This window comes from Carassius gibelio, chromosome A22 (genome assembly GCF_023724105.1).
Source record: "Carassius gibelio isolate Cgi1373 ecotype wild population from Czech Republic chromosome A22, carGib1.2-hapl.c, whole genome shotgun sequence".
Lineage (NCBI taxonomy): Eukaryota > Metazoa > Chordata > Actinopteri > Cypriniformes > Cyprinidae > Carassius > Carassius gibelio.
The window spans coordinates 2,768,196-2,792,531 of NC_068392.1; the positions used below are offsets into that span (position 1 = coordinate 2,768,196).

General features: G+C 38.1%; 2 protein-coding genes across 2 annotated transcripts in view; both read right to left on the reverse strand.

The window, feature by feature from the left end:
• LOC127942797 (uncharacterized) overlaps positions 1 to 24,336 on the reverse strand; it is a 94,035-nt gene that overhangs the window by 27,207 nt on the left and 42,492 nt on the right. The gene's annotated exons all lie outside the window — the stretch shown is intronic.
• LOC127942422 (uncharacterized) lies at positions 437 to 23,202 on the reverse strand. The gene is made up of 7 exons (XM_052538120.1): positions 23,145 to 23,202; positions 2,943 to 3,245; positions 2,522 to 2,821; positions 2,016 to 2,321; positions 1,474 to 1,782; positions 870 to 1,175; positions 437 to 780 (listed from the first exon to the last, which is right to left on the reverse strand). The coding sequence occupies exons 1-7, from the start codon at positions 23,200 to 23,202 to the stop codon at positions 662 to 664; spliced, it is 1,701 nt and encodes a 566-aa protein (XP_052394080.1). The 3' UTR covers positions 437 to 661.

Consider the following 24,336-nt stretch of genomic DNA (forward strand, 5'->3'; position numbering starts at 1 on the left):
ATATACACTTTGTGTTTAGATCATCAAAATAGGTCCCAATATGTTATTACATACTGTTTTTGTCATGTTTTTGTCATTGTCAGCATTGTAGCATACTACTCTGAAACATTTTGTTGCTCATTGTATACTGTTTCACACACTATTCTTTAAAAAATAGTAAGCAGTATATAGTGTATACTGGGCAGTAGGCGATATGTTAGTATGAGATTTCGAACACAAATCAGACTAGAGAGATTTAAATGAGATGCTAGTTGGTTGTTTATTGTGTATTAAAAAAATAAAAACTTTTATAAAATCTAATGAGCTTACCAAATTGTAGACTTTTACATATTTTACAATGCTTTAAAGCTTTATGTGATACACTGTTGAAACTATTAAACACAGGCGCTCAACATAATACATATAATAAAACATAGAGAGATTCTTGAAGCTCAGAATGAATAAGAACTTTATTGATAAAGGCAACCAAATACAGATGACAAATATATAGAAGTAATAAAGAGAGTTCTGTGTGTCTTAAATGGGTGAAATATAAACAAAAAAGCTTTTCAAATTGGATTTAAAAAAAAAAATACACTGAAAGAGAGTATGTTTTTTTTCAATATTTTTTGAGAAATTAAATCATCAGTCATGCACCTGATGTGTGAATCTGTGCTTGATCTTATTCAGCTCTTCTGGATCTGATGTCATAAACCAGAAGAATGACAGTAGCCACGCCCACCAGAGCAGAGAGGACCAATCGGATCACAGCTTCAGTAGAACCACAGCAGTGGACAGAGTCTGAGGAATAAAAACACCAAACTGAGATCAGATCAGTCAATAAACATTAATATCAGCGCCGACATCAACTAATATCATCTCTGCTGTACCTGAACATGTGTGACAGAGCTGAGTGATGTCCAGATGTTGAGTCTGGTTGCTGATGGGATTGTTGAGCACACAGCTGTAGCTGTTTTTATCCTGATATTCCACCTCCAGAGGTAGAGAGAGACTGATGCTGAGATCAGACACACTGATGCTGGACAATAAACTGTTTCCTTTGTACCAGGAGAGAGTCACATGACTCACATTCACCACTGAACACACCAATGAACAATTCTGCTCTGAGGATGAGGATGAAGATGATGAAGAACATTGTGAAGAGTTTCTGCTGATGACAGGAACAGACAGACGAGCTGAAAACAGGAGAGAATATGGGATGAATTTATCTGCTGAAAACAAGTAGAAGAGGAAGAAACACCAAGACTGCTCAAATGTGTTTTAAAAAAATAAATCTGATAAAAGTTCAAATATAAATATGGATTCTATAAATATAAAATTAGTCTAATTAGTCATTTTAACTAATTAGCCATGACAAGACACTTATTCAGACTAACTTTAATGCTGCAATATATATATATATATATATATATATATATATATATATATATATATATATATATATATATTTATATTTATATATATGAAACTCACCGTAGATAGTGAGACTGAAACATTTGATCACACTGTGGGTCTTTAGTAAATAACGTCCAGCATGTTCATTTGTGATGTTTGTGATGGTCAGAGATCCAGTTTGATCGTCCAGCTTCAGTCTGTCTCTGAATCTCCCGTCAAGAACATCATCATATAGAGAGAATCTGTCGGTCTGTTTAACGATTTCAGCTATTAAAGTGTTTTCATTTCCAAACATGCACTGAATCAGATCATCATAATCTATTCCAGTAAGATCAGAGTCTAGAGTGACTGAATCTCCCTCGTTCACTGACACTGATGTAATTTCATCTGTATCAACAAACACACAGAGAAAAAGCCGAAACAGGGATTGTCACACATTAAGAATTTTAAATAACTTGATGGTTTACTAAAGCAAACAGTTTGCAGTTTAAGTTTCAAGAGAATAATAATAATATAATAAAACAACAGAACAGACAGAAAAGAAGGAAAATGTGTGTGGATGAATAAATTCATAATTTATCATCATAATATAAAACAGCTACAACTGATATTTAAATTACCATAGACACTGAGACGGAAAAGCATCTCCATTAATTTGCTCTGTAGTCGATAATCATCAGAGTCTGTGGTTCTGGTGTTTGTGATGGTCAGAGATCCAGTTTGATCGTCCAGCTTCAGTCTGTCTCTGAATCTCCCGTCAAGAACATCATCATATACGGTCGTGCTGCCAGTCTGTTTATTGATTTCAGCTATTAAAGTGTTTTCACTTCCAAACCTCCACTGAATCACATCATCGTCCATTATTTCAGTACGACCAGAGTTTAGAGAGACTGACTCTCCCTGTATCACTGACACTGACTTCTGTCCTATATCAGCAGACACGCAGAGAACAAACAGAAACAGGGTTCAACACGTATAAAAAGAATTGGATTGGTTACTAAAGTTAATAGTTTTAAGTTTAAAACTGAATAACATTACACAACAAAAGCATTAACAATTGCGTTTTTGTGCTTATTAAAATATAAAAATAAAGATATAAATTAAGTGAAATAAATATTTAACTGACCACAAACAGTGAGATTGAAACTCTTGCTCACAATATTGGTCTGTAGATAATAACGTCCAGCATGTTCAGTTGAGATGCTAGTGATGGTCAGAGATCCAGTTTGATTGTCCAGCTTCAGTCTGTCTCTGAATCTCCCATCAAGAACATTATCATTTACAGAGAATCTGTTTGCCCGTTTATAGATTTCAACTATTAAACTGTCTTCAATCATATACATCCACCGAATCCAATAATAATCCATTATTTCAGTAAGATCAGAGTTCAGAGTGATTGAATCTCCCTTCTTCACTGATATTTCTTCTGCATGACCAAACACACAGAGTGAGTTCAAATGAATAAAATCATGTGACAAAAGAACAGGTAGAAAACAAGAAAAATTGTTTTTACATTAAAACATAAAACAGATTAAACTGATATTTACCATAGACACTGAGATGGAAAACCTTAGATAAACCATTCATCAATAGTTCATAATCTCCAGCATGTTCAGTTGTGATGTTTGTGATGGTCAGAGATCCAGTTTGATTGTCCAGCTTCAGTCTGTCTCTGAATCTCCCGTCGGGAACATCATCATATACAGAGAATCTGTCGGCCGTCACATTGATCTCAGCTATTACATGTCTATGTTCAAAACTCCACCGAATCAATTTAATATACATAACTTTTGCAAGCTCATTGTGTAGAGTGACAGAATCTCCCTTCTTCACTGACAAATCATCCACTTCTGTTTCACAAAACACACAGAAAACACAGAGTTACACAGAGATTAAAGAATCTAACTTAAAGGGTTAGTTCACCCTCATATCGTTCCAAACCAGTGAGACCTCCATTTATCTTCTGAACACAGTTTAAGATATTTTAGATTTAGTCCGAGAGCTCTCAGTCCCTCCATTGAAGCTGTGTGTACAGTCTACTGTCCATGTCCAGAAAGGGAAGAAAAACATCATCAAAGTAGTCCATGTGACATCAGAGGGTCAGTTAGAATTTTTTGAAGCATCGAAAATACATTTTGGTCCAAAAATAACAAAAACTACGACTTTATTCAGCATTGTGTTCTCTTCCGTGTCTGTTGTGAGAGAGAGTTCAAAACTCTGCAGTGTAGTGATGTCCGGTTCGTGAACGAATCATTCGATGTAACCGGATCTTCTTGAACCAGTTCACCAAATCAAACTGAATCGTTTTAAACGGTTCGCGTCTCCAATAAGCATTAATCCACAAATGACTGAAGCTGTCATTTTTTTTAATGTGGCTGACACTCCCTCAGAGTTAAAATAAAGCAATATCCCGGAGTAATTAATTTACTCAAACAGTACACTGACTGAACTGCTGTGAAGAGAGAACTGAAGATGAACAACGAGCCGAGCCAGATAACGAAGAAAAGATTGACTCGTTCTCAAGTCAAGAACCGATTCGTGAACCGAGGAGGTGATGATACTGCACATGTGTGATTCAGCGTGAAGCAGACCGACACACAGAACGTCTGAACTGAACTGATTCTTTTGGTGATTCTGTGCTAGTGTTATGAGCGCAGGTAAACCGAAGGCTTGAATCAAGGGCAATCATGGCAAATTAAGTCATTAAGTCTAGCGCAAAAGAACCAGTGAACCGTTTTATTCAACCGGTTTATCGAATTAAACTGTCCGGAATAACTACTGGTGATCTGAAAACCAATGAAACCGTTTCTTGACTCATGAACGAGTCAGTGTTTCGCTCATTATCTGGCTCGGCTCTGTGTTCATCTTCATTTTTCTCTTCACAGCAGTTCAGTCAGTCTACTGTTTGAGTGCATGAATTACTCCGGAATATTGGTTTGTTTGAACTCAGAGGGAGTGTCAGCCACATTAAAAAAGTTAACATCTTAAGTCATTTGTGGATTAATGTGTATTGGAGCCGCGAACCGTTTCAAATGATTCAGTTCGATTTGGTGAACTGGTTCAAGAAGATCCAGTTACATCGAATGATTCGTTTGCAAACCGGATATCATTGAATTGTTGTGTTTTGAACTCTCTCACAACAGACACGGAAGAGAAGACAATGCTGAATAAAGTCGATGCTTCAAAAAATTCTAACGGACCCTCTGATGTCACATGGACTACTTTGATGATGTTTTTCTTACCTTTCTGGACATGGACAGTAGACTGTACACACTTTCAATGGAGGGACTGAGAGCTCTCGGACTAAATCTAAAATATCTTAAACTGTGTTCCAAAGATAAACCGAGGTCTTACGGGTTTGGAATGACCTGAGGGTGAGTTATTAACAGTGTTGGGCAGTAACGCAATACTGTAACGCAGTTACTTTTGACAGTAACTAATACTGTAATGCATTCATTTTTAAAGAAATTAACTCCATTACCATATGGTGCATTGTCCGTTACTTTTTTAAAAATAAATTAATCTTGACTGAAGTGCAGCCTAACCTGTTTGCAGGAACACATTGTAGGATTGGTGGATGCCAACCACTGTAAACACGAAGATGCACCGTGGGCGTGTTTCTGTTTATTCAAGTATGTGGGGCAGTCATGGCGAGTCAAGGCGAGAGCAACACGAGTTTCTCAAAGTGGAAATATGCTTATTATTTCACTTTAGTTGAGCATAAAGACAAGAACCTTTTAGTCAAATGTAAGCTGTATCTTTCTGGTTCGAATGTCCTATCCTAGCCCACGAATTTCCAATCCGTGCGTTCAGATTTTGTAAACCGTACCCTCGGTTTTTGAATCTGTACCCACGAATTCATAATCTGCGCGCACACTTTCGCAATCCGTTCCCATGGATTTGTAAACTGTAGCCTACTCACGAATTCATGCAGCAAGCTCCTACGTGTTAACATACAGTTTTAATGAATATTATTATGTGGAATGGGTCTACAGCAAAGTGTCTTAAGTGATTCTCTGTATGTTTTTCTCATAAAGGTGAAACAATGTAGAAAACATGCAGCCTGTCTCTACTGTGGAGTCGCCGGCTTTCAGTCAGCTCCTTAGCATGATAACATAGATTTCATTTTTAAACAGCATTTACATATGTTGTTGCATCCATATTTACATTTATACATATGTGTATGTATGTATGTATGTTTCTCGAAATTATTTCTGAAAAATTCAGATTGCTTTCATTTATTTATTTCAAAATGTTTTGTGTTATGTTGTCCATTGTTGATAGTTTTCATACTTAAGCTGGGAAAGGAACATTTTTAAGGGCTCAACACAACAGCTATTATGATGCAGAAGCCACTTTAGTTTTTGATTCTGAATATATTATTCAGGTGTTTTGTTATTTATTTCAGAAATCCTTGTGATATACAATATTCATTTTGTGCTGGTCTTACTTAATCAAAATAGTGTTTAAAAATTACTTTCTGTTTTACTTTGTGTTTGTATAGACCATAAGGCTTAAAAGCACATTAATGGGAACATTAAAGAAAGTTCTTTAAAAAAGTAACTAAAAAGTTACTTTTAACAGTAATGCATTACTTTTTGGTGCAAGTAATCAACAAAGTAATTGAGTTACTTTTTTAATTAAGTAACTAGTAACTGTAACTAGTTACTATTTCTTAGTAACTAGCACAACACTGGTTATTAATGACACAATTTTCATTTTTCGATGAACTAACCCTTTAAACTAATGCTGTTAGATATTTCACTTTCATATATATTTTTTTAATCAATTCCTAAAAGCTAAAACAGACCTGAATTCAAATGTGCTCTCACAGTGAAATAATAGTTCAGTTATATGTATAAATCTCTAAATAATTGAATTTATTACCATTTATTACATGGTTTCAGAACAGAAGCAACAGAAGCCATAAATATATATATATATATATATATATATATATATATATATATATATATATATATATATATATATATGTTTAAACTCACCAACAAGATGCCACAAACACAAAAAGAACAAAAATCTGTCAAACATCCTCAATGGTTTGAGTTCACAAATATGAAGACAAACTCTTCAGAACTGGTTCAGTAATAAAATGACAGATGAGCTGATGAGAGACTGATCTGTAGTAAAATTAAGAGAAACTCTACTGTCGGCTGAAATAACTGCACAGTGCTGGTGTTTGTGACCGCTGGGCGTATGTGTGATTGCTTTTTGCAGCTCTTTTTACACTCTGAAGTATCACTTTAAGGACCAGACTTCAGATTCCTGTAGATCCTGTTCGATGGTGTTATTTTCAAAAGTGTCCTGTGAAGTTCTCATAAGTTAAAAATGTTACTTCTGTGATTTTTAAACTAACATATACATTTTGTCAAGCGATACTGTGAGATTCAAAAATATAATTGAAATACTATTATATATTTGTATATTTTCCTCTTTTTTTACTTTCAATTTTAATTTAAGATATTTTCAAGTCATTTCATTTTGTGTTTTTGATTTTTAGTAGATTTATTTATTTATTTATTTATTTTTCAGTTTTAGTTGTTTTAGTACACGTATCCATGTGCACACAAAGGAACCCGGTATTTAAAAAACATCGATCATGTAAGTTATTTCAGACTCTTAATCAAGCCAGGACTATATGGGATCCACAGTGTAAAAATAAAGGGCTATTAGGAGGCCATCTGAATATACGCAGTATGGCCCCTAAGAGGGAACAATTAGAGCATCTTCTCTTTAACTCAAATGTGGATTTCTTAGGACTTTCAGAAACTTGGCTTAAACCCTCTTCCCCACAAGCAGTGGTATCATTACAGGGCTACAATGTCTTTAGAAAGGATATGCATCAAGGGAAGGGAGGAGGGGTGTTAATTTATATGAAGGACTCTTTAAAATGTATACAAATAATTTGGCCTACTGAAATATCAATTGAATGTTTTGGAATTAAAGTGGCACTTTCAACAGAAATGTCATTTACTATTCTATGTCTTTATCGTCCGCCGTCAGCAAAAGTAGATTTTTATGATCAATTTAAAGCACTTCCGAGTTGTTGTGACTTTAATAATGAGGTTATTCTAATGGGAGACTTAAATGTAAATTGGGACAGCAAAAGTGACAGAAAGAAACTGAAAGAAATTACAGATAATTTTGGATTAACACAAATGATCAGTGATCCCACTAGAATAACAAATCGTTCTAAAACTTTGATAGACCTGGTGTTTTCTAACAAACCATATAGAATAATAAAAATGTACAATTTCCTAACTGGCTTGTCTGACCACAATGCTATATTCTTTTCTAGAAAGCTGACTAAAAAACGATTGAGAAGTGTTAGTAAAAACATTAATATAAAACAAACGTTTATTCCAAATAGCCAAGAACAATGCTTAATTGCAGCTTTAAATACTTTTGATTGGTCTAGTATAGTATTATGTGATGACACTAATCAATGTTGTGATTTAATATACTCTACTATTAAAATGATTCTGTCTCAATTTCAGAAAGTGGGTCATTTAAAGAAACAAGTTTATTCCTTGCCTTGGATCAATAATGAGTGTAAACAGCTTATGATACTCAGAGATAAATTACGAAAAAAATCATTACAATCTGGATTAACTACTGATCGATTACATTTTGTATCTGCAAGAAATAAAGTCACACAAACCTTGAGAATAGCAAAAGCAAATTTCTTCATGTCTGTAATTAATGGTGCCAGAGGAAATTGTAAGTTGATTTGGGAAAATATTAACAAACTCCTGGGTACAAGTAAGCATATTGCTGATAAAGACCTTGAACTCAAATTTACTAATGAATTGGTATCAGAGCCTTTCAACCTAGCAACTAAATTAAATTATTATTTTCAAAATACCATTAATGAGATCGCTCAATTGTTTTCTAGCTCTTGTGACTCTCAACAAAATATGGCCCACATTGACCTTTATATGGATGCCGTAACTCTAAATTCTAAGTTTAATATTCAAACAATTACAGAAAATGAAGTAGATAACAAAATCTCTAAATTAAAAAATTCTAAAGCAAGGGATGTGTTTGGATTTGATACCAATCTTCTGAAGCTTTTTAAATCTTGTATTTTGGTGCCTGAGACCCATCTTATTAATTTGTCAATTATGCAGGCAGTCGTTCCCTCAAGCTGGAAGGTTGCAAATGTCATACCAATATACAAATCGGGTGATAAACTAGACCCTGCTAATTATCGACCTATCAGCATACTTCCTATCTTTTCTTAAATAGCAGAGAAGTGGGTTGCCAACTCTATCATTGCACATCTTAATGATTACAATCCGGGTCTGCAACCTATGCAATTTGGATTCCGATCTCTTCACTAAACTGAACCGGCTATTTGTGTTTTTGTTGAGAAGGTGAAGTTCTATTTAGATAAAAACAGTTATGTTGCTGCTGTTTTTGTTGATCTTAAGCGTGCGTTTGATACTGTGAATCACTTAAAGCTTTTGTCTAGACTGTTAACATTTGGCTTTAGTAATCAAACAGTTAAATGGATACAGTCTTTTTTATCGGATAGAAAACAATGTGTGCAAATAAAGAATTGTAAGTCACCCTATCTCCAATATACACAGGGTGTTCCTCAGGGATCAATTTTAGGACCTCTGCTATTTTCATTATATGTGAATAGTTTGCCCAATGTATGCAAAAATGTTGACACGATTATGTATGCTGATGATACAGTGATTTTTACACATGCCAAAAGTGCTGAGGATTCAGCCCATCAGCTTTCATTCGCTTTAAATGATTTGCAAAAATGGCTGAATGATTCATGCTTGTGTCTTAATGTTAAAAGACTGTATCAATGTTTTTTAATAAACCTAAAACAACTGTGGCCACAGTAAAAGTTTGCTTGGGTGGACAAGAATTAAATAATGTTGAGGAATTTAGGTATCTGGGAGTTCTGATAGACTCGAAATGATCTTTTAAAAAACATATCAAAAAAGTTGTGAATATTGTAAATGTTAATTTACGGAACTTTAAACAAATTCGTACCTCATTATCGGATACAGCAGCGATTACGTTCTTGCACTCTATGATACTGGCTCATATTGAGTACTGTATCACAAGTTGGTCTTATACGAGTTATTCTGCTATCGGGCCAATTGAGGTATGCTACAAAAGAGCATTGAAAATATTAGATAAGAAACCTTCATCATATCATCATTGTAATATTTTAGATAAATATAAGTTTTTAAATTTTGCGAATTTCAAATTATTTAAATAAGCCTGTTTAATCTATAAAGTTATACATGGTCTGGCGCCTCTACCATTGAGCAATTTTATTAAACAAAAGTCTATCAGTGCTGTCGGGTCTCGAGTGACTAGAGCCAATATGAGAGGTGACTGTGTCTTGGCGTTTAGGCGGACATCCTTTTCACAGAACGCTCTATCATATCAGGGGGTGAGCTTTTGGAATAGTATCCCTCAGTCAGTGAGGGAAAGCACAAGTTTGCCTATTTTTAGGAATTGTTTAAAAGTATGGTTGAGGAACACACATGTTACTAAACATGTGAGCATGTTTAGTAATCATTAATATATATACTAGATGTAAAATAGAGTTAGTGTTTTGTAAAAATAAAGGGGATAGAACTATCAATGTGATATGGGTTGTGTAATAGGAGTTAGTGTAGCATGGATATAGTGTATTATGGACATGTATGTTGTGATCACTGTTATTGTACTTGCTTCTCTGTATATAGCCTGTGCATAGTGTGTCTGTATGTAGTTATGTGTATTTATGTGTAACATCTACCTGTTTGGGGGTCTGCAGATGGAAATTAGCCTTTGGCTATAATCTGGCATATTTACATTTGTGAAAAATGTTCATTAATATGTATTGTCCCTTTTGTCTTTTTTTCTACGAATAAAATAAGCTATAATAAGCTAGTACATCAAGTTAAACTAAATTAAAATGAGAAATGGTCTCTTTTTCAACTAGCTTCAGATTCTTCAGGTTTCATTATTCATTACCTCAGGAATAGTAATCGAGCCAGAGTAGGTGATGGGAAAGCTTTGAGGCTACAGGGACAGTTTGTGGTTCCCAAACGAAGTACAAAAAAAGTATAGCTTACATGACACGCTTGTTGATAGTGTGGGATGAATGACTTAAATGGGTAAAACGGCTTATATGATGGGTTATATGATGGGTTTTTACTTCAGTTTAACTTTGGGGGGGGGGGGGGGGGGTTTGGGCTGGGAAACATGCAATCTGTGATCGTGTACATTTGCTGAACTTCGCAAAAGCATGCAATCGCTTTCTTATGCACGCTGTTTTTTTGTTTGGGTTTCACTTTCAACGCATACAATGCATGTTTACAAGATTCAGAATAGAAGGAGACATCAATTGCTGTAGAAGATTTGTGCCAGAATTAGGTCAAACTAAAGGTGTCCATGGGAACGGATCTAGTGAAATACACAAGCCATGCATTGAACATACAAGCATCATCCAAACTTTGCCTGTCCTGTGCCCTCAGCTTTTTGAGCTAACCGCATTTTTTTAATGCAACTTCCAAAAACAACATTGACAGCATCAGAAACAAACCCATAAACCAATGTCCGGGGGCATTTTTTAAACCGTATTAAATGTATGCGTCATGAATATGGAATGGCATGGTCTTAATTCCAGTTGAGAAATTCAGTTCAACTAATAAACGGCTGATAGTATTACAAATCCAATCACTGTCAACAAAATCCAGTAGAGTCTTCATAACTGAATGCATTTACACTGCAATTAGCCTACAAATGCAAATGTTATGAAATTAATGTTTTAGTTTTTGAAGGCAGAATTAAACAGGTGGCAGCAAGTCTCTGTCTTAACGAATGAGTTCAATCCATTCATCTGATTCCTTCAAATAGGTTATGCTGAATACGAAAACACCACTACTCGTTGCTGCGGTTGAGCTGTGGATTTGTTTCTGTGATAATTATATGTCATAAAACAAGTCATATTTACTACTGTCAAATTTGGAATTGTATGATCTACTCCATAATAATAATAATAATAATAATAATTATTATTATTATTATTATAAAGCAATTAAATAAGCAAAAAAAATGCTAAAATAAGTTCTAGGTTTGTAGTTTTTATGGTTATGGTTATTTTCTCAGGCTCCTATATATGTTCAGTTTTACTTTAATGGGAAAGAATAGAAACTATTAATTGCTATTGATCCTACCCCACCCAATCACACTGTACGACTAAATCTAACTACAATACACACACAAAAAGATCAGCAAGACCACCTTTACATTATATCAATTTATTAAGAACTGTTTTAACAAAAAAGTCAAAGTTAAAAATATAGCACTTTTTTATATAAAAGATCAAAGTAAATAATAAATATATTTGCTTTAGTCTAATGTCAAAGTATTTAAAACTAAACGTTTTCGGTTTAGTACTGATATTACAATCAAGAGAGCTCAGTATTGCTTGCAGTTGCTTGTAAAAATCCTGTTTTATTTCTTTAAAAAATTTTATGTATTTTTGAACAGAAAATGTAATCATTTAAAATGTATGCATCAGAGAAACAAGCCATATTTACAGATCTGTCTTTGAACTTCTATATTTGCGGTATCTCTAGCATCACTGTTGAAGAGTAATGAGCTGCTGAAGTAGATTTACATACTGTAGAGTTAATGAAAGTTATCATGTGCAATTGAATGTTTGAAAATAAATGGGGGATTTCTTTTGTGGACATGCGCCATGTAACTAGATATTATTCAAGATAGATCCAGCCTCTTATGAAGACATCAGAGGATGCCAACTCTGAATCAGTATGCAAAACTGACAAATTGTAATCATTATGACCATAACATGTAATCATTGCCCTAATCATGTTCATCATTTCTGCTTAAGTACTGTCATTAACTAATTGCATGATTACCTTCATCTACACTGAGATAATTTGGAGTCTCTCTGATAAAACTACTCTTAATTGTAATGGATAAACAAGCATCCTCTCCAAAGCTGCTTTGAAAATAAATCTATAGTGAAAAATTATTTTACAAATAAATGAGAATTGACTGAATCTCCCAACATCACTCATGCCTGAAGAACATTTTTAGAACTTTCTCCAAACTAAAGCCCTAGTATTGTCATGAAGGAGACTCTCACTGTTCCTCCCGCTTACCACCAGAGGGAACACTTACTTGAGTTTTGAACTGCAATCTGGTCTACACACACACACACACACACACACATATCTGGAATACCTCTGTGCACTGGACTATCTCTCTCTTATGGATTGCTTGTGAAAGCATGCTAAAACTGCTTTTCCTCAAAGGACTTAGTCTGGAACTTCAATCCAAACTGGTGTTCAGGGACGAGGGAAGATTTCTTAACCAATTAATTGAACTGGCTATTCAAATTGATAACCTCATTCAATCTCGTCGCCCTACTACTTTATCACTACCAGAATCTGAAGCTAAGTAGAAATATATGAAAGAGGAACATGAACTCTACAAAGCATACAATCTCATCCACATCAAAGAGGGAGATGGATGGAAGACAGCTTTCTCTACCTCTACAGGGCACAATGAATGTTCTTGTGATGCCCTTTGGCATTGTTAACAGTGCTTCTTGGTTTCAGTCATACATCAATCATATCTTTGAGAAGAGCTGAATATCTTTGCCTGAACCCGATGGGACCTGACGGAACCCGTCAGGTTTGGGCTTGAATTATATAATTTTACACGGTCTCTGTCTAGACTCGGACTTGCGCTCAAGTTTGCGAGGTAAATGAGCAGTCATGTGATGCATTTCGATTAGCGAGAGAAAGATGTGAAAATGGATGCTGAGTAGGTGAAAGGGACAGCTTTAGGGAGGCTTGCCTCTGGCGATTACATTTTAGTTACACCAGCAACTAAAGCAAAGTGTTAAAAGTTTTAACCATGTTTATAATGAGAATAATGAGCAAGTAATGTTGCTGGATGCACCATCAGTGAACGCTGGAACACGCTGAAACCATCTACAGTGGATTCAATAATTTTCCTCAAATTATAACGAAATATTATTTGATTCTTAAATGCATAATGTAGATAGAGTATATAGGCTAATATTGGCATTTTTTAAAAAAATTAAATTACAGCTGCTAGTGGTGAAGCAAATCCGGTAGATCCTTTATCTTAATTTCATTATTGATAAATTTTTATTGGTGCGTTAAGCTATTTATAGGCTAAATGTAGCATATGCTTAGGCCTATTTAGAACGCTAAGGTGTGACAATGTTACAGAGGACTTATTTTATTTCTTTGTTCCAACTTCCAAATGGCCTAAAGCCTATGTCAGTCATGAATAAATTATGTTAAAACATGTATAAATGACTCATTCTTGACAAAAGGCAAAAGAGTTGTGCGTGTGGGCACATTTGATTAATGTCGGGCTGTAAACAGGTTCGGGCTTTTAAAAAGCTGTCAATCAAAATGTACTTGACGAAATCTGTCGGGCTCAGGTCATGTCGGGCCTAACTTTCAACCTCATCAGTGGACTATTTGTTACGTCTGGGGTGGAAAAAAAGGCAAAGAATCCAATAGCGAGTTAAATGACATAGGTTTATTATACTCAGGCACTCGTGAAAAGATAATGTCAGTTTTCGCTGGACAAAGCACAGACGAGTGAAGACGGGCTCTGAGGCAGGCGGGCTGAGGATACCACTGCTCAGGACCGTGACACAGGGAAGCAATGGGCGAACCAGACTGGTGGGATCCAGGAATCCGAAACGGAGAGTGTAGACCAGGAAGCACATGAACAGCCGGAACCCCAAACACACTGAAACGAACTGACAACATGGCTGGGTGAGAGACAGGTTAATATAGACCTGGGGATGAGTGCAGCAGGAGCGGGGATCAGAGTGATTGGTAATCAGTAACTACGCCTCCAACATAACCGCATGTACAGAAAAGGTGAGAAAGGTGTGAATTCATGAACCGTGACAGTGACCCTCCCCCTAGGAGCGCCTCCTGGAGCTCCCAGGAGGACCTACCTGTTGAAAGTGAAAAGTGAGTGAAGTGACATTCAGCCAAGTATGGTGACCCATACTCAGAATTTGTGCTCTGCTTTTAACCCATCCGAAATGCACACACACAGAGCAGTGAACACACACACACACACTGTGAGCACACACCCGGAGCAGTGGGCAGCCATTTATGCTGCGGCGCCCGGGGAGCAGTTGGGGGTTCGATGCCTTGCTCAAGGGCACCTAAGTCGTGGTATTGAAGGTGGAGAGAGAACTGTACATGCACTCCCCCCACCCACAATTCCGTCCGGCCAGAGACTAGAACCCACAACCCTTCGATTGGGAGTCCAACCCTCTAACCATTAGGCCACGACTTCCCCAAATTGATTGTAATCATCAATAAGGGAGCGGTCCAGTATGTCCCTAGCAGGAACCCAACTTCTCTCCTCCGGACCGTAACCCTCCCAGTACACCAAGTACTTAGACTGGTGGCGATCGGCTTGGGCCTTGGTGCATCTTCCCACCTGGAGCAGAGTCTCGCGGGCTCTGCTCCATGTGTAACAACACCTCTGGACAAAGGCGTGAGTGGAGGGGACCGCGACCTCGGATTCCAGACTGGGAAAAATTGGTGGCTGGTAACTTAGACTACACTTAAACACAGAAAGGCCCGTGGCCGACACTGGCAATGAGTTATGTGTGTACTCAACACAAGAAATTTGCTGACTCCAGGAGGAAGGGTTCTTAGAGACTAAACATCACAACACTCTCTCAAGATCCTGGTTGGCCTGCTCGGTTTGGCCATTGCTCTGGCGATGGAAACCCGAGGACAGACTAATCGTAGCCCCCAGTAATTTACAAAATTCTCGCCAAAATTTGGATACAAATTGGGGCCCACTGTCGGGAGACCACGTCCATCGGAAGGCCATGTAAACAAAAGACGTGATCTACGAAAGCCTCTGCTGTCTCCTTGGCAGAAGGTAATTTGGGCAAGGGAATGAAATGAACCATTTTCGAGAACCTGTCAAAACGGTCAAAACGGCCATCTTGCCCTGGGAGGGCGGTAATAAAATCTAGAGCGATATGTGACCAGGGTCTCAAATGAACAGACAGTGGCTGGAGTAACCCGTCTGGGGAGCGATTGGAAGTCAAAAACTGGGTTCTATTAACTCCTTGATGACAAGCTACATTGGAACCATGGCCCCATCTAATAACGTCGGAACTTTTAGCTGATCTAATGTATTACAGATTCTTATGATCAGTCCATACTATAAAAGGAACCCCCGACCCTTCTTACCAGTGAAGCCATTCTTCCAATGCAAGCTTGACTGCCAACAATTCCCTGTTGCCAATGTCATAGTTGCATTCGGCTGGTGATAAGTGATGGGAATAAAATGCGCATGGATGCATCTTGTCATCTGAAGAAGAGCGCTGGGAGAGAACCTCACCTACCCCCATCTCTGACGCATCCACCTCCACCATGAACTGACGTGATGGATCTTGGGTCACAAGAATGGGAGCTGAAACGAAGCGGCTCTTCAATTTGTAAAATGTAGCTTCGGCTACACCAGACTACCACCACAATGCTGTCAGAGGTGGGGCCAGTTTGCTGAAATTATGAAGGAAATATCTGTAAAAATTGGCGAACCCCAGAAACCTCTGCAGGGCCTTACGGAAATCTGGGCTTGGCCAATCCACCACAGCCTTAACCTTGTCGGGGTCCATGCGCACTCCCTCGGACAATACAATGTACCCCAAAAATGGAACTGTGTGTGAAAAATGCATTTCTCCGCCTTGACAAAAAGCCCATTCACTCGCAACTTCTGGAGCACTAGTCTGATTTGCCAAACTTGTTCCTGGAGAGAAGAAGAAAATATCAGTATGTCATCCAGGTAGACATAAATTAACTGATCTACCATGTCTCTCAACACATCATTGACTAGTGCTTGGATTTATCCCCCTTCCTTATGCGGACCAAATGTTAAGCATTACGTAAGTCCAGGTTTGTAAATATTGATGCTTCCTGCAGCCTCTCGAAAGGCTGAAGACATCAACAGCAAAGGATAGGTATTCTTCACTGTGATATTGTTCAGCCCTCGGTAATCAATGCAAGGTTGCAGAGATCCATCCTTTATACCCACAAAAAAGAATCCCGTCCCCGCTGGAGAAGAGGAAGGGTGGATGAACTCGGAAGCCAGCGAATCAGAAATATATTTCTCCATGGCTTCCACTTCAGGAGTAGAAAGTGAGTATAACTTGCCCTTAGGCGGAGACGTACCTGGCATAAGGTCTCTAGCACATAGGGACGATGGGGAGGAAGAGAAGCTGGCCTGGACTTCATTCAGGTCGATGAACACTTCATTCAGGTCGAGGTACTCTTTGGGCAAGTTAGACAAATCCACCGTCTCCTCCTGAAACACAGAACTAGACACAGACAAATGAGAAGATACAAGACAAGAGGCATGGCACTGATTACTCCAGGTGGAAACGGAGCCTTGGCCCCAGTCCACCCTGGGTTTGTGTTTGATAAGCCAGAAGTGCCCGAGCACTGTGGGGCTTAGGGGAGTGTCAGTGAGGAGGAATTCCAGTGTCTCAATGTGGTTACCCTCTACCGTCAATGTGACGGGATCCGTGGTGTGCGTGATGGTGGGTAATGTCTGACCATTGAGAGCGTGGACTGCAATGGGTCTGTGGAGTGAAGTGACGGGGATGTGGAGTACATAAAATTACCCTCTGTTCTGGAATCCACAAGGGCTTGGCCATTATAAGAGCCAGTTGCCCATTGCAATCTTCCTGGAAGGAGAGTTGTGGACGAGGATCTCCCCAATGCTGCTCCACCCGACAGTAGCCTACTGCTGGGCTAGATCCCTTTAGTGGACAGTGGAAATGCCCCGCCCCGCCGAATATTATTACTATTATTATTAGATATTACTAATCCGTGCGAATAGGGCTTAAGATGCACATGATCAGAGACTACATGCAGTTTTGCGGAGGACTAACACTAAATATAATTCAATATGAACAAGCTCTACCAACATTAGAGTTTATATTAGTTGTAGTTTATTATTACAGCTGCTATTCTGAGTATAAAAAACGCAAGGGATTCACAGCTTGAGAGCGAAATTCTGGCAAGAAAAGAAAAGACCAGCAAACTGACAACTCCATTCAGCCAAGATACAGACCCTATTATGTCCAAAAAGATCAATGCTGTGTTCACAGTATAAATGTAGAACTTTCCAGCAGGTGTCACTTCTGTTTTACATATGTATATTACAAGTGATAGCTGTTATTTTTATGTTCTTGGGTATTTGAAGAAATAAGTGTATATTTACCATCTTATTCTAAATTCAGGCATGTTTATGATATATTTCATATATGTTATAATCTTACTTGGTTACAGATTTATTATTTATTATTATGTTTTATTATTGTTCCTATTCACCAGATTGTGTATCTGTATATGCGTAGTTAGTGACTGCACAGACGCCAGGACTGATACTCTTGCCAGTGAGTGTCTGTAAACTGCCATTGCTAATAATTCAGATCAAAAAAATGTTTATATCTCATGATTGTGTAATTTCATTAGTTCATTCTGATGTTTGTTTTTGTGTTTTCATTGCAGGTTTACAACCTAGCGATCTAACTGATTAGTTAACTGACGAGCTAAACATCAAATATAACTAGCTGTGTAAGTTATGTGTACTAAATAAATGCTCAAAATATGGCTGGAGATGTATCCGCCGTGCTTGTCCTGAAACCATTCCAGTGGGGAGTTTATTGAGCTATAGCAGGTAGCTTAGTAGAAAAGTAGTACCTCGTTTGTGAGGAAAGTCTTTGGTGCCAATGCAAATGACTTCCAGCTGAACAGCAAAGCAATCAGAGAGAACTAGTGGAGGGGAAACTGAGCCGATCACCCCTGATAACATACTGATGCAGACTGAGCCACTGATGAAACACAGACACAAATAAGACTACAGATATTTAAAGACTTAATGTTTGCCTGTCAGAGGAGGAGTTATCCTCCAGGAAGCCCTCAACATAATAACTGTAATAAAACACGCAGAGACTTGAAGCTCAGAGTGAATAAGAACTTTATTGATAAAGGCAAGCAAATACAGATGACAAATAGACAGCAGCTGTAAAGAGAGATCTTTATTCATTCATTTTATGTATAGGAGGGAAATATAAACAATAAAGGAATTTCTTTATTATGAAAAGAAAACACTTCAAGAGCCTTCAAAGTTCAGCTTTCTGCTTTAGATTTCAATACTTCCTGAAATAGATGAACATGCAAATTACTAAATCACACACATATTTCTATACATGCAAAATCATTTTGTGAGAAATTACATCAATCATGCACCTTATATGTGAATCTATGTTTGATCTTGTTCAGCTCTTCTGGATCTGATGTCATAAACCAGAAGAATGACAGTAGCCACGCCCACCAGAGCAGAGAGGACCAATCGGATCACAGCTTCAGTAGAACCACAGCAGTGGACTGAGTCTGAGGAATAAAAACACCAAACAGATCAGATCAGTCAATAAACGTTAATATCAGCACCGACATCAACTAATATCATCTCTGCTGTACCTGAACATGTGTGACAGAGTTGAGTGATGTCCAGATGTTGAGTCTGGTTGCTGATGGGATTGTTGAGCACACAGCTGTAGCTGTTTTTATCCTGATATTCCACCTCCAGAGGTAGAGAGAGACTGATGCTGAGATCAGACACACTGATGCTGGACAATAAACTGTTTCCTTTGTACCAGGAGAGAGTCACATGACTCACATTCAACACTGAACACACCAATGAACAATTCTGCTCTGAGGATGATGATAATGATGAAGAACAGTTTCTGCTGATGACAGGAACAGGCAGACGAGCTGAAAACATGAGAGAATGAAGATAAATATATTAAATATCTTAATTTTGGTTCAGTTTGTTGAATGTTTTAGTCTGTCATCTGAAACTATAAAACGATTCAATAATGAATATGTACATTGTTAACAAGAATAGTTAAGGGGCAAAAATGATCTCTACTCACCATAGACAGAAACTCTGAATGCTTTTGACGATGGGTTTGCTCCACATTTCAGTAGTAAATAACGTCCAGCATGTTCAGTTGTGATGTTAGTGATGGTCAGAGATCCAGTTTGATTGTCCAGCTTCAGTCTGTCTCTGAATCTCCCGTCAAGAACATTATCATTTACAGAGAATCTATCAGTCTGTTCATTGATTTCAACTAATAGAGTTTGATTTCCAAACCCCCACTGAAACTGATCTTCATCATGTATTTCACTAAGACCAAAGTTGAGAGTGACTGAATCTCCCTCGCTAACTGACTTCACTTCATCACCAAACACACCTGAAGAACAGAGTTTTTCCACAGATTAAAGTTCAATTCACGTGATGTTGGTTTTATTGAAGTTTCACAAGCATTTATTAATTTGAATGTGAAGTGAAAAATATTAATCACAAATACAAACATTTGGAATTAATGGAAAAGTACTTAAAACATTTCATATAGATCAATAACTAAATAAAAAAGAAAAACTTGCACCTCAGATAAGAGAAATGGCATACTGAAAATAATGCTGTTGAGTATTTAAGATTCAGTTCAGATCTGAGTTCAATCTTGATATCACAGTTAAATCACTCTTTAATTATTTCCGTAGGAGAATATCAGTAGATGTTTATCCTCTTTGACTAATTTAACTAGTATTTTGTTACATGCTACTAGAACAGAAGCAACTGAAATCATAAAAACACATTTCAAACTCACCGTCCACACGCCAGAAACACAAACAGAACCAAACTAATTTCAGAGACATCTTCTCAAATAAAAAGCTAATGACAGCAACACTTAAAATATCTGAAAACACTCAAGATTGATCTGAAACGACTGAACTGTGATACTTATCTGGTTGAATCCTCCACCAAACGTCAGATAGTTTCCGCTCACACATCTGTCTCCTTTATCATCACGAAAACCAACAAGCTTCTGCTGATCTTACATTTTCAAATTAATTCTGTCATTGTGTGCAAAACTTTTAAAACAGTGAAATATTGTATTATATATCTGTATCATGTTATTTAGCATTGTATGCTCTGAATTGTAATTGACCACTGATGAATTCACTTCATTTCATCGTAAATATGTTTTGTGTTGAGAAGATTATGAGGGTCATATCAGCAGGAGAGAAAATTAAGAAAAACTTCACACACAAACTGCACACACACACCGCACACACACACACACACACACACACACACACGCACACACACACACACAGACAGCAACCAAAACATCCAGCAGAAGCTGTTTATCGATCGACAGATCAAACCAGACATACTGATGTTTGCACAGATAAAACAAAAGAGAAAAATTCTCACAGGACCAATTTTGACTCAAAGTCCAGTGAATTACATTAATAATGTTTGTCTGTGTTGTTACAGCAAAATTAATCAGCATAAATTAAAGAAAACATACAGTTTAGCTTGTTTTTTTTTATTCTGAAAAAAAAACTGAGACGAGTAGATTTGCTAGAAGTGCTATCAGAGATGCTGTTTGATAGCGATTTTTCTTCAGAAAGCCACATTTTTGGCACTTGTAAACCACTTCTTTTCCATCTTGAAGGGAGCGTTCACCCAAAAATAAAAATCTGCTGGTAATTTACTCTCAGGCCTCTCAGACTTTTGGTTCTTCAGTAGAGCATTTTTAACTGAAACCAGTTCTTTATGTTGAATAAAATGCAAGTTAAAAGCATATGAGGTCTCACAAAATTAATAACAAATATATTGGGGTTTAATTAATCAAAATGATCGGACAACAATCTGAATATTATTTACACTATTACATATAATCCAGAGCCTCAGGCAAACGAGAGAGTTAGATTCTTTCATATATTTATTTTTTTGTTGACCAGATCACATCACATCACGAGGCTCAGCATCTCTCCAGTTTTTGCAATTTTGCTGTATTATTCCTGCTCATCTCAGGTCTGTTCATACTGAACAGCTTTGCTTTAACATCCTACACCCAACAGGAGCTTTTGGATATCGGTGAGGACTTTTCCAACAGTTTTATCACCAATCTTTGACTCATCCCTGAGATCACCAGAACACCCAAGGCTACGCACTCTACCCTGGTGGGCGGAAATGCTCGTAAGCAGCATCAAGATTTTTAACAAAGGTGGGGGAAGTGCGGAGGTTTAAGAGCTAAGCTAAAGCTAACACCACTCCGTCTCTCTTTACCCAGTATTTTCCTCGCCAATGTGCGGTCACCGGTGAACAAAATGGATGAGTTATGACTCCACATCACCCACAGTAAGAGACTTTTGGACTTCAATGCCATGGTTTTCACAGAAACATGGCTACACAGCGACGTATCCAATAATGCTATTAAGATAGCTGGACGCTACATGTTCCAGGCAGATGACTCCGGCTAGACAAGAGGTGGAGGATTGTGCATTTATGTCAACAAAGAAGAAAGAAAGAAAGAAAAAGAAAGTGAAGTGACATTCAGCCAAGTATGGTGACCCATACTCAGAATTCGTGCTCTGCATTTAACCCATCCAAAGTACACACACACAGAGCAGTGAACACATACACACACTGTGAACACACACCCGGAGCAGTGGGCAGCCATATATGCTGCGGCGCCCGGGGAGCAGTTAGGGGTTTGATGCCTTGCTCAAGGGCACCTAAGTCGTGGTATTGAGGGTGGAGAGAAAGCTGTACATGCACTCCCCCCACCCACAATTCCTGCCGGCCTGAGACTCGAACTCACAAACCTTCGATTGCGAGTCGGACTCTCTAACCATTAGGCCACGACTTCCCTTGCTTCCCTTCCCAAAGCTTGGTGTACGAACACTGTCATCGTTCGGAGACACTGCTCAGCTAACCTAGAGTTTCTCATGGTTAAATGTAGACCTTTTTATCTGCCGCAGGAGTTCACTTCCACCATAATAACCGCAGTCCATATTCCACCGGATGCTAATGCCAAGCTTGCTTTGAACGAACTTCATGCAGCCATTAGTAAACAACAGACTGCTCACCCACAACTCACTTCACAAAACTTTGGATCATGTTTACACAAACATTGATGGAGCTTACATTGTGACCCCCTCAGACAATCTGATCATCTTTCTTTGTTTCTCACTCCTAAGTATTCACCCCTTATTAACCGTGTGAAGCCATCAGTGAGGACCATCAAAGTATGGCCAACCGGAGCAGACTCTTTACTTCAGGACAGATTTCAACAATATGTTTGCTTCTCAGGCTGCCTGTGGCTCTCACACAGACATTGACATATTTACCTCCTCTGTACTGAATTTCATTAACACCACCATTGACAGTGTTACAACAGAAAAACAGATAACAACATACCCTAATCAGAAGCCATGGATGAACAAAGAGGTGCGACTTCTGCTGAAAGCGTGCAACACTGCCTTCAGGTCAGATGATGCTCAGGCCTACAGTAAATCCAGGGCTAACCTGAAAAGGGGCATCAAAAAGGCCAACCATTGCTACAAGCTGGAGGTATAGGAACACTTTTCCAACTCTGACCCCTGACGCATGTGGCAGGGCATCCAGATCATCAGTGACTACAAGTCAAGCAACTCCACTCCAATGGTCACGGAGATCTCCATCCTTAACAAGCTAAATGACTTTTATGCTCACTTCAACAGCTACAGCAAGGAGACGGCCACCAAAATTACACACTCAACAGACCACCAACCTCTCAAACTCACCTCCACTGATGTCCACACTGCATTGAGCCGGATCAACACACGCAAGGCAGCTGGCCATGAAGGCATTCCTGGACGTGTGTTTAGGGCATGTGCAGAGCAGCTTGCAGGGGTCTTCAGAGACATGTTCAACCTGTCCCTCACCCAAGCAACTGTGCCAACATGTTTTAAGTCCACATCCATTGTGCCAGTGTCGGAACACTCCTCCCCAATGTGCGTGAATGAATATCGCCCCGTAGCACTCACACACATCATTATGAAGCACTTTGAGCGACTGGTCCAAGCACACCTCAATGAATGCCTCCCACCCACATTGGACCCAAACCAATTTGCCTACCTTAGAAATAGGAACACAGAGGATGCAGTATGCACAGTGCTGCACTCTGCACTCACACACTTGGACAATAACAACACGTATGTTCTTTATACTGCAAAGTGACATGCTTAAATCTCATTGCACTGAATACTCTTTCCACTTCTTGCTGCTGAAGCATGGGCCAGTCACTGATGACAGTCTGTGGTATACCATGTCTTGCTAAAATTTATTTTGCATGTGTCATTACGCACTTTGTAGACAAATCCGGTATTATCAGTGGCTCCTTAGTTTTTTTTTTGACATGTCACACTGTCTCACCATCTTTTCGATGTCTTTGTTTATTCCAGGACAAAAGACCATTTCTCTCACTCTCCTCTTACATTTTCTACACCCAGATGACCTTTGTGAATACTACAGGACGTTGCATCATGTCTTGTCTCAAGCTTTGAGGAATGATGATTCTGTTTTGTTTCAGAAGGATTCCATCCACCACACATAGATCACCTCTGATGTCCTAAAATATTGGAGATGAAATCGTCAGCCATCCAGTATACATGCTGTCAATGATAACTCAGCATCTTTTTTGGTTTCTTCAGCTATTTGCTTTGATTTTGCATCATTCTCACATGAATGTCAACATCTCCTGTTGTACTCTCATTATTTCTTGTGGGTGCTCGTGAGAGGGTATCTGCCAGCACTAAGTATTTGCCAGGCGTATAGACCAAATTGAAGTCGTACCTCTGACATTTCATCATCAGCCTTTGAATCCTAGGTGTCATTTCATTCAGATTATTTTTTATTATTACAATTAATGGAAGATGATCAGTTTCTGCAGTAAAGGTAGGAAGAACATATACATAGTTATGAAATTTCTCCAGT

Bases quoted from the DNA above. Each gene is read 5' to 3' on its own strand.
- LOC127942422 (XM_052538120.1), bottom strand. From the start codon at position 23,202: ATGGCCAGCTGCCTTGCGTGTGTTGATCCGGCTCAATGCAGTGTGGAC. The intron at 2,322-2,521 runs GTCAGTTAAATA...CTGCTGATATAG, and splicing joins TTTCAATCTCACTGTTTGTG to GACAGAAGTCAGTGTCAGTG. The intron at 1,783-2,015 runs GTAATTTAAATA...TTGTTGATACAG, and splicing joins TTTCCGTCTCAGTGTCTATG to ATGAAATTACATCAGTGTCA.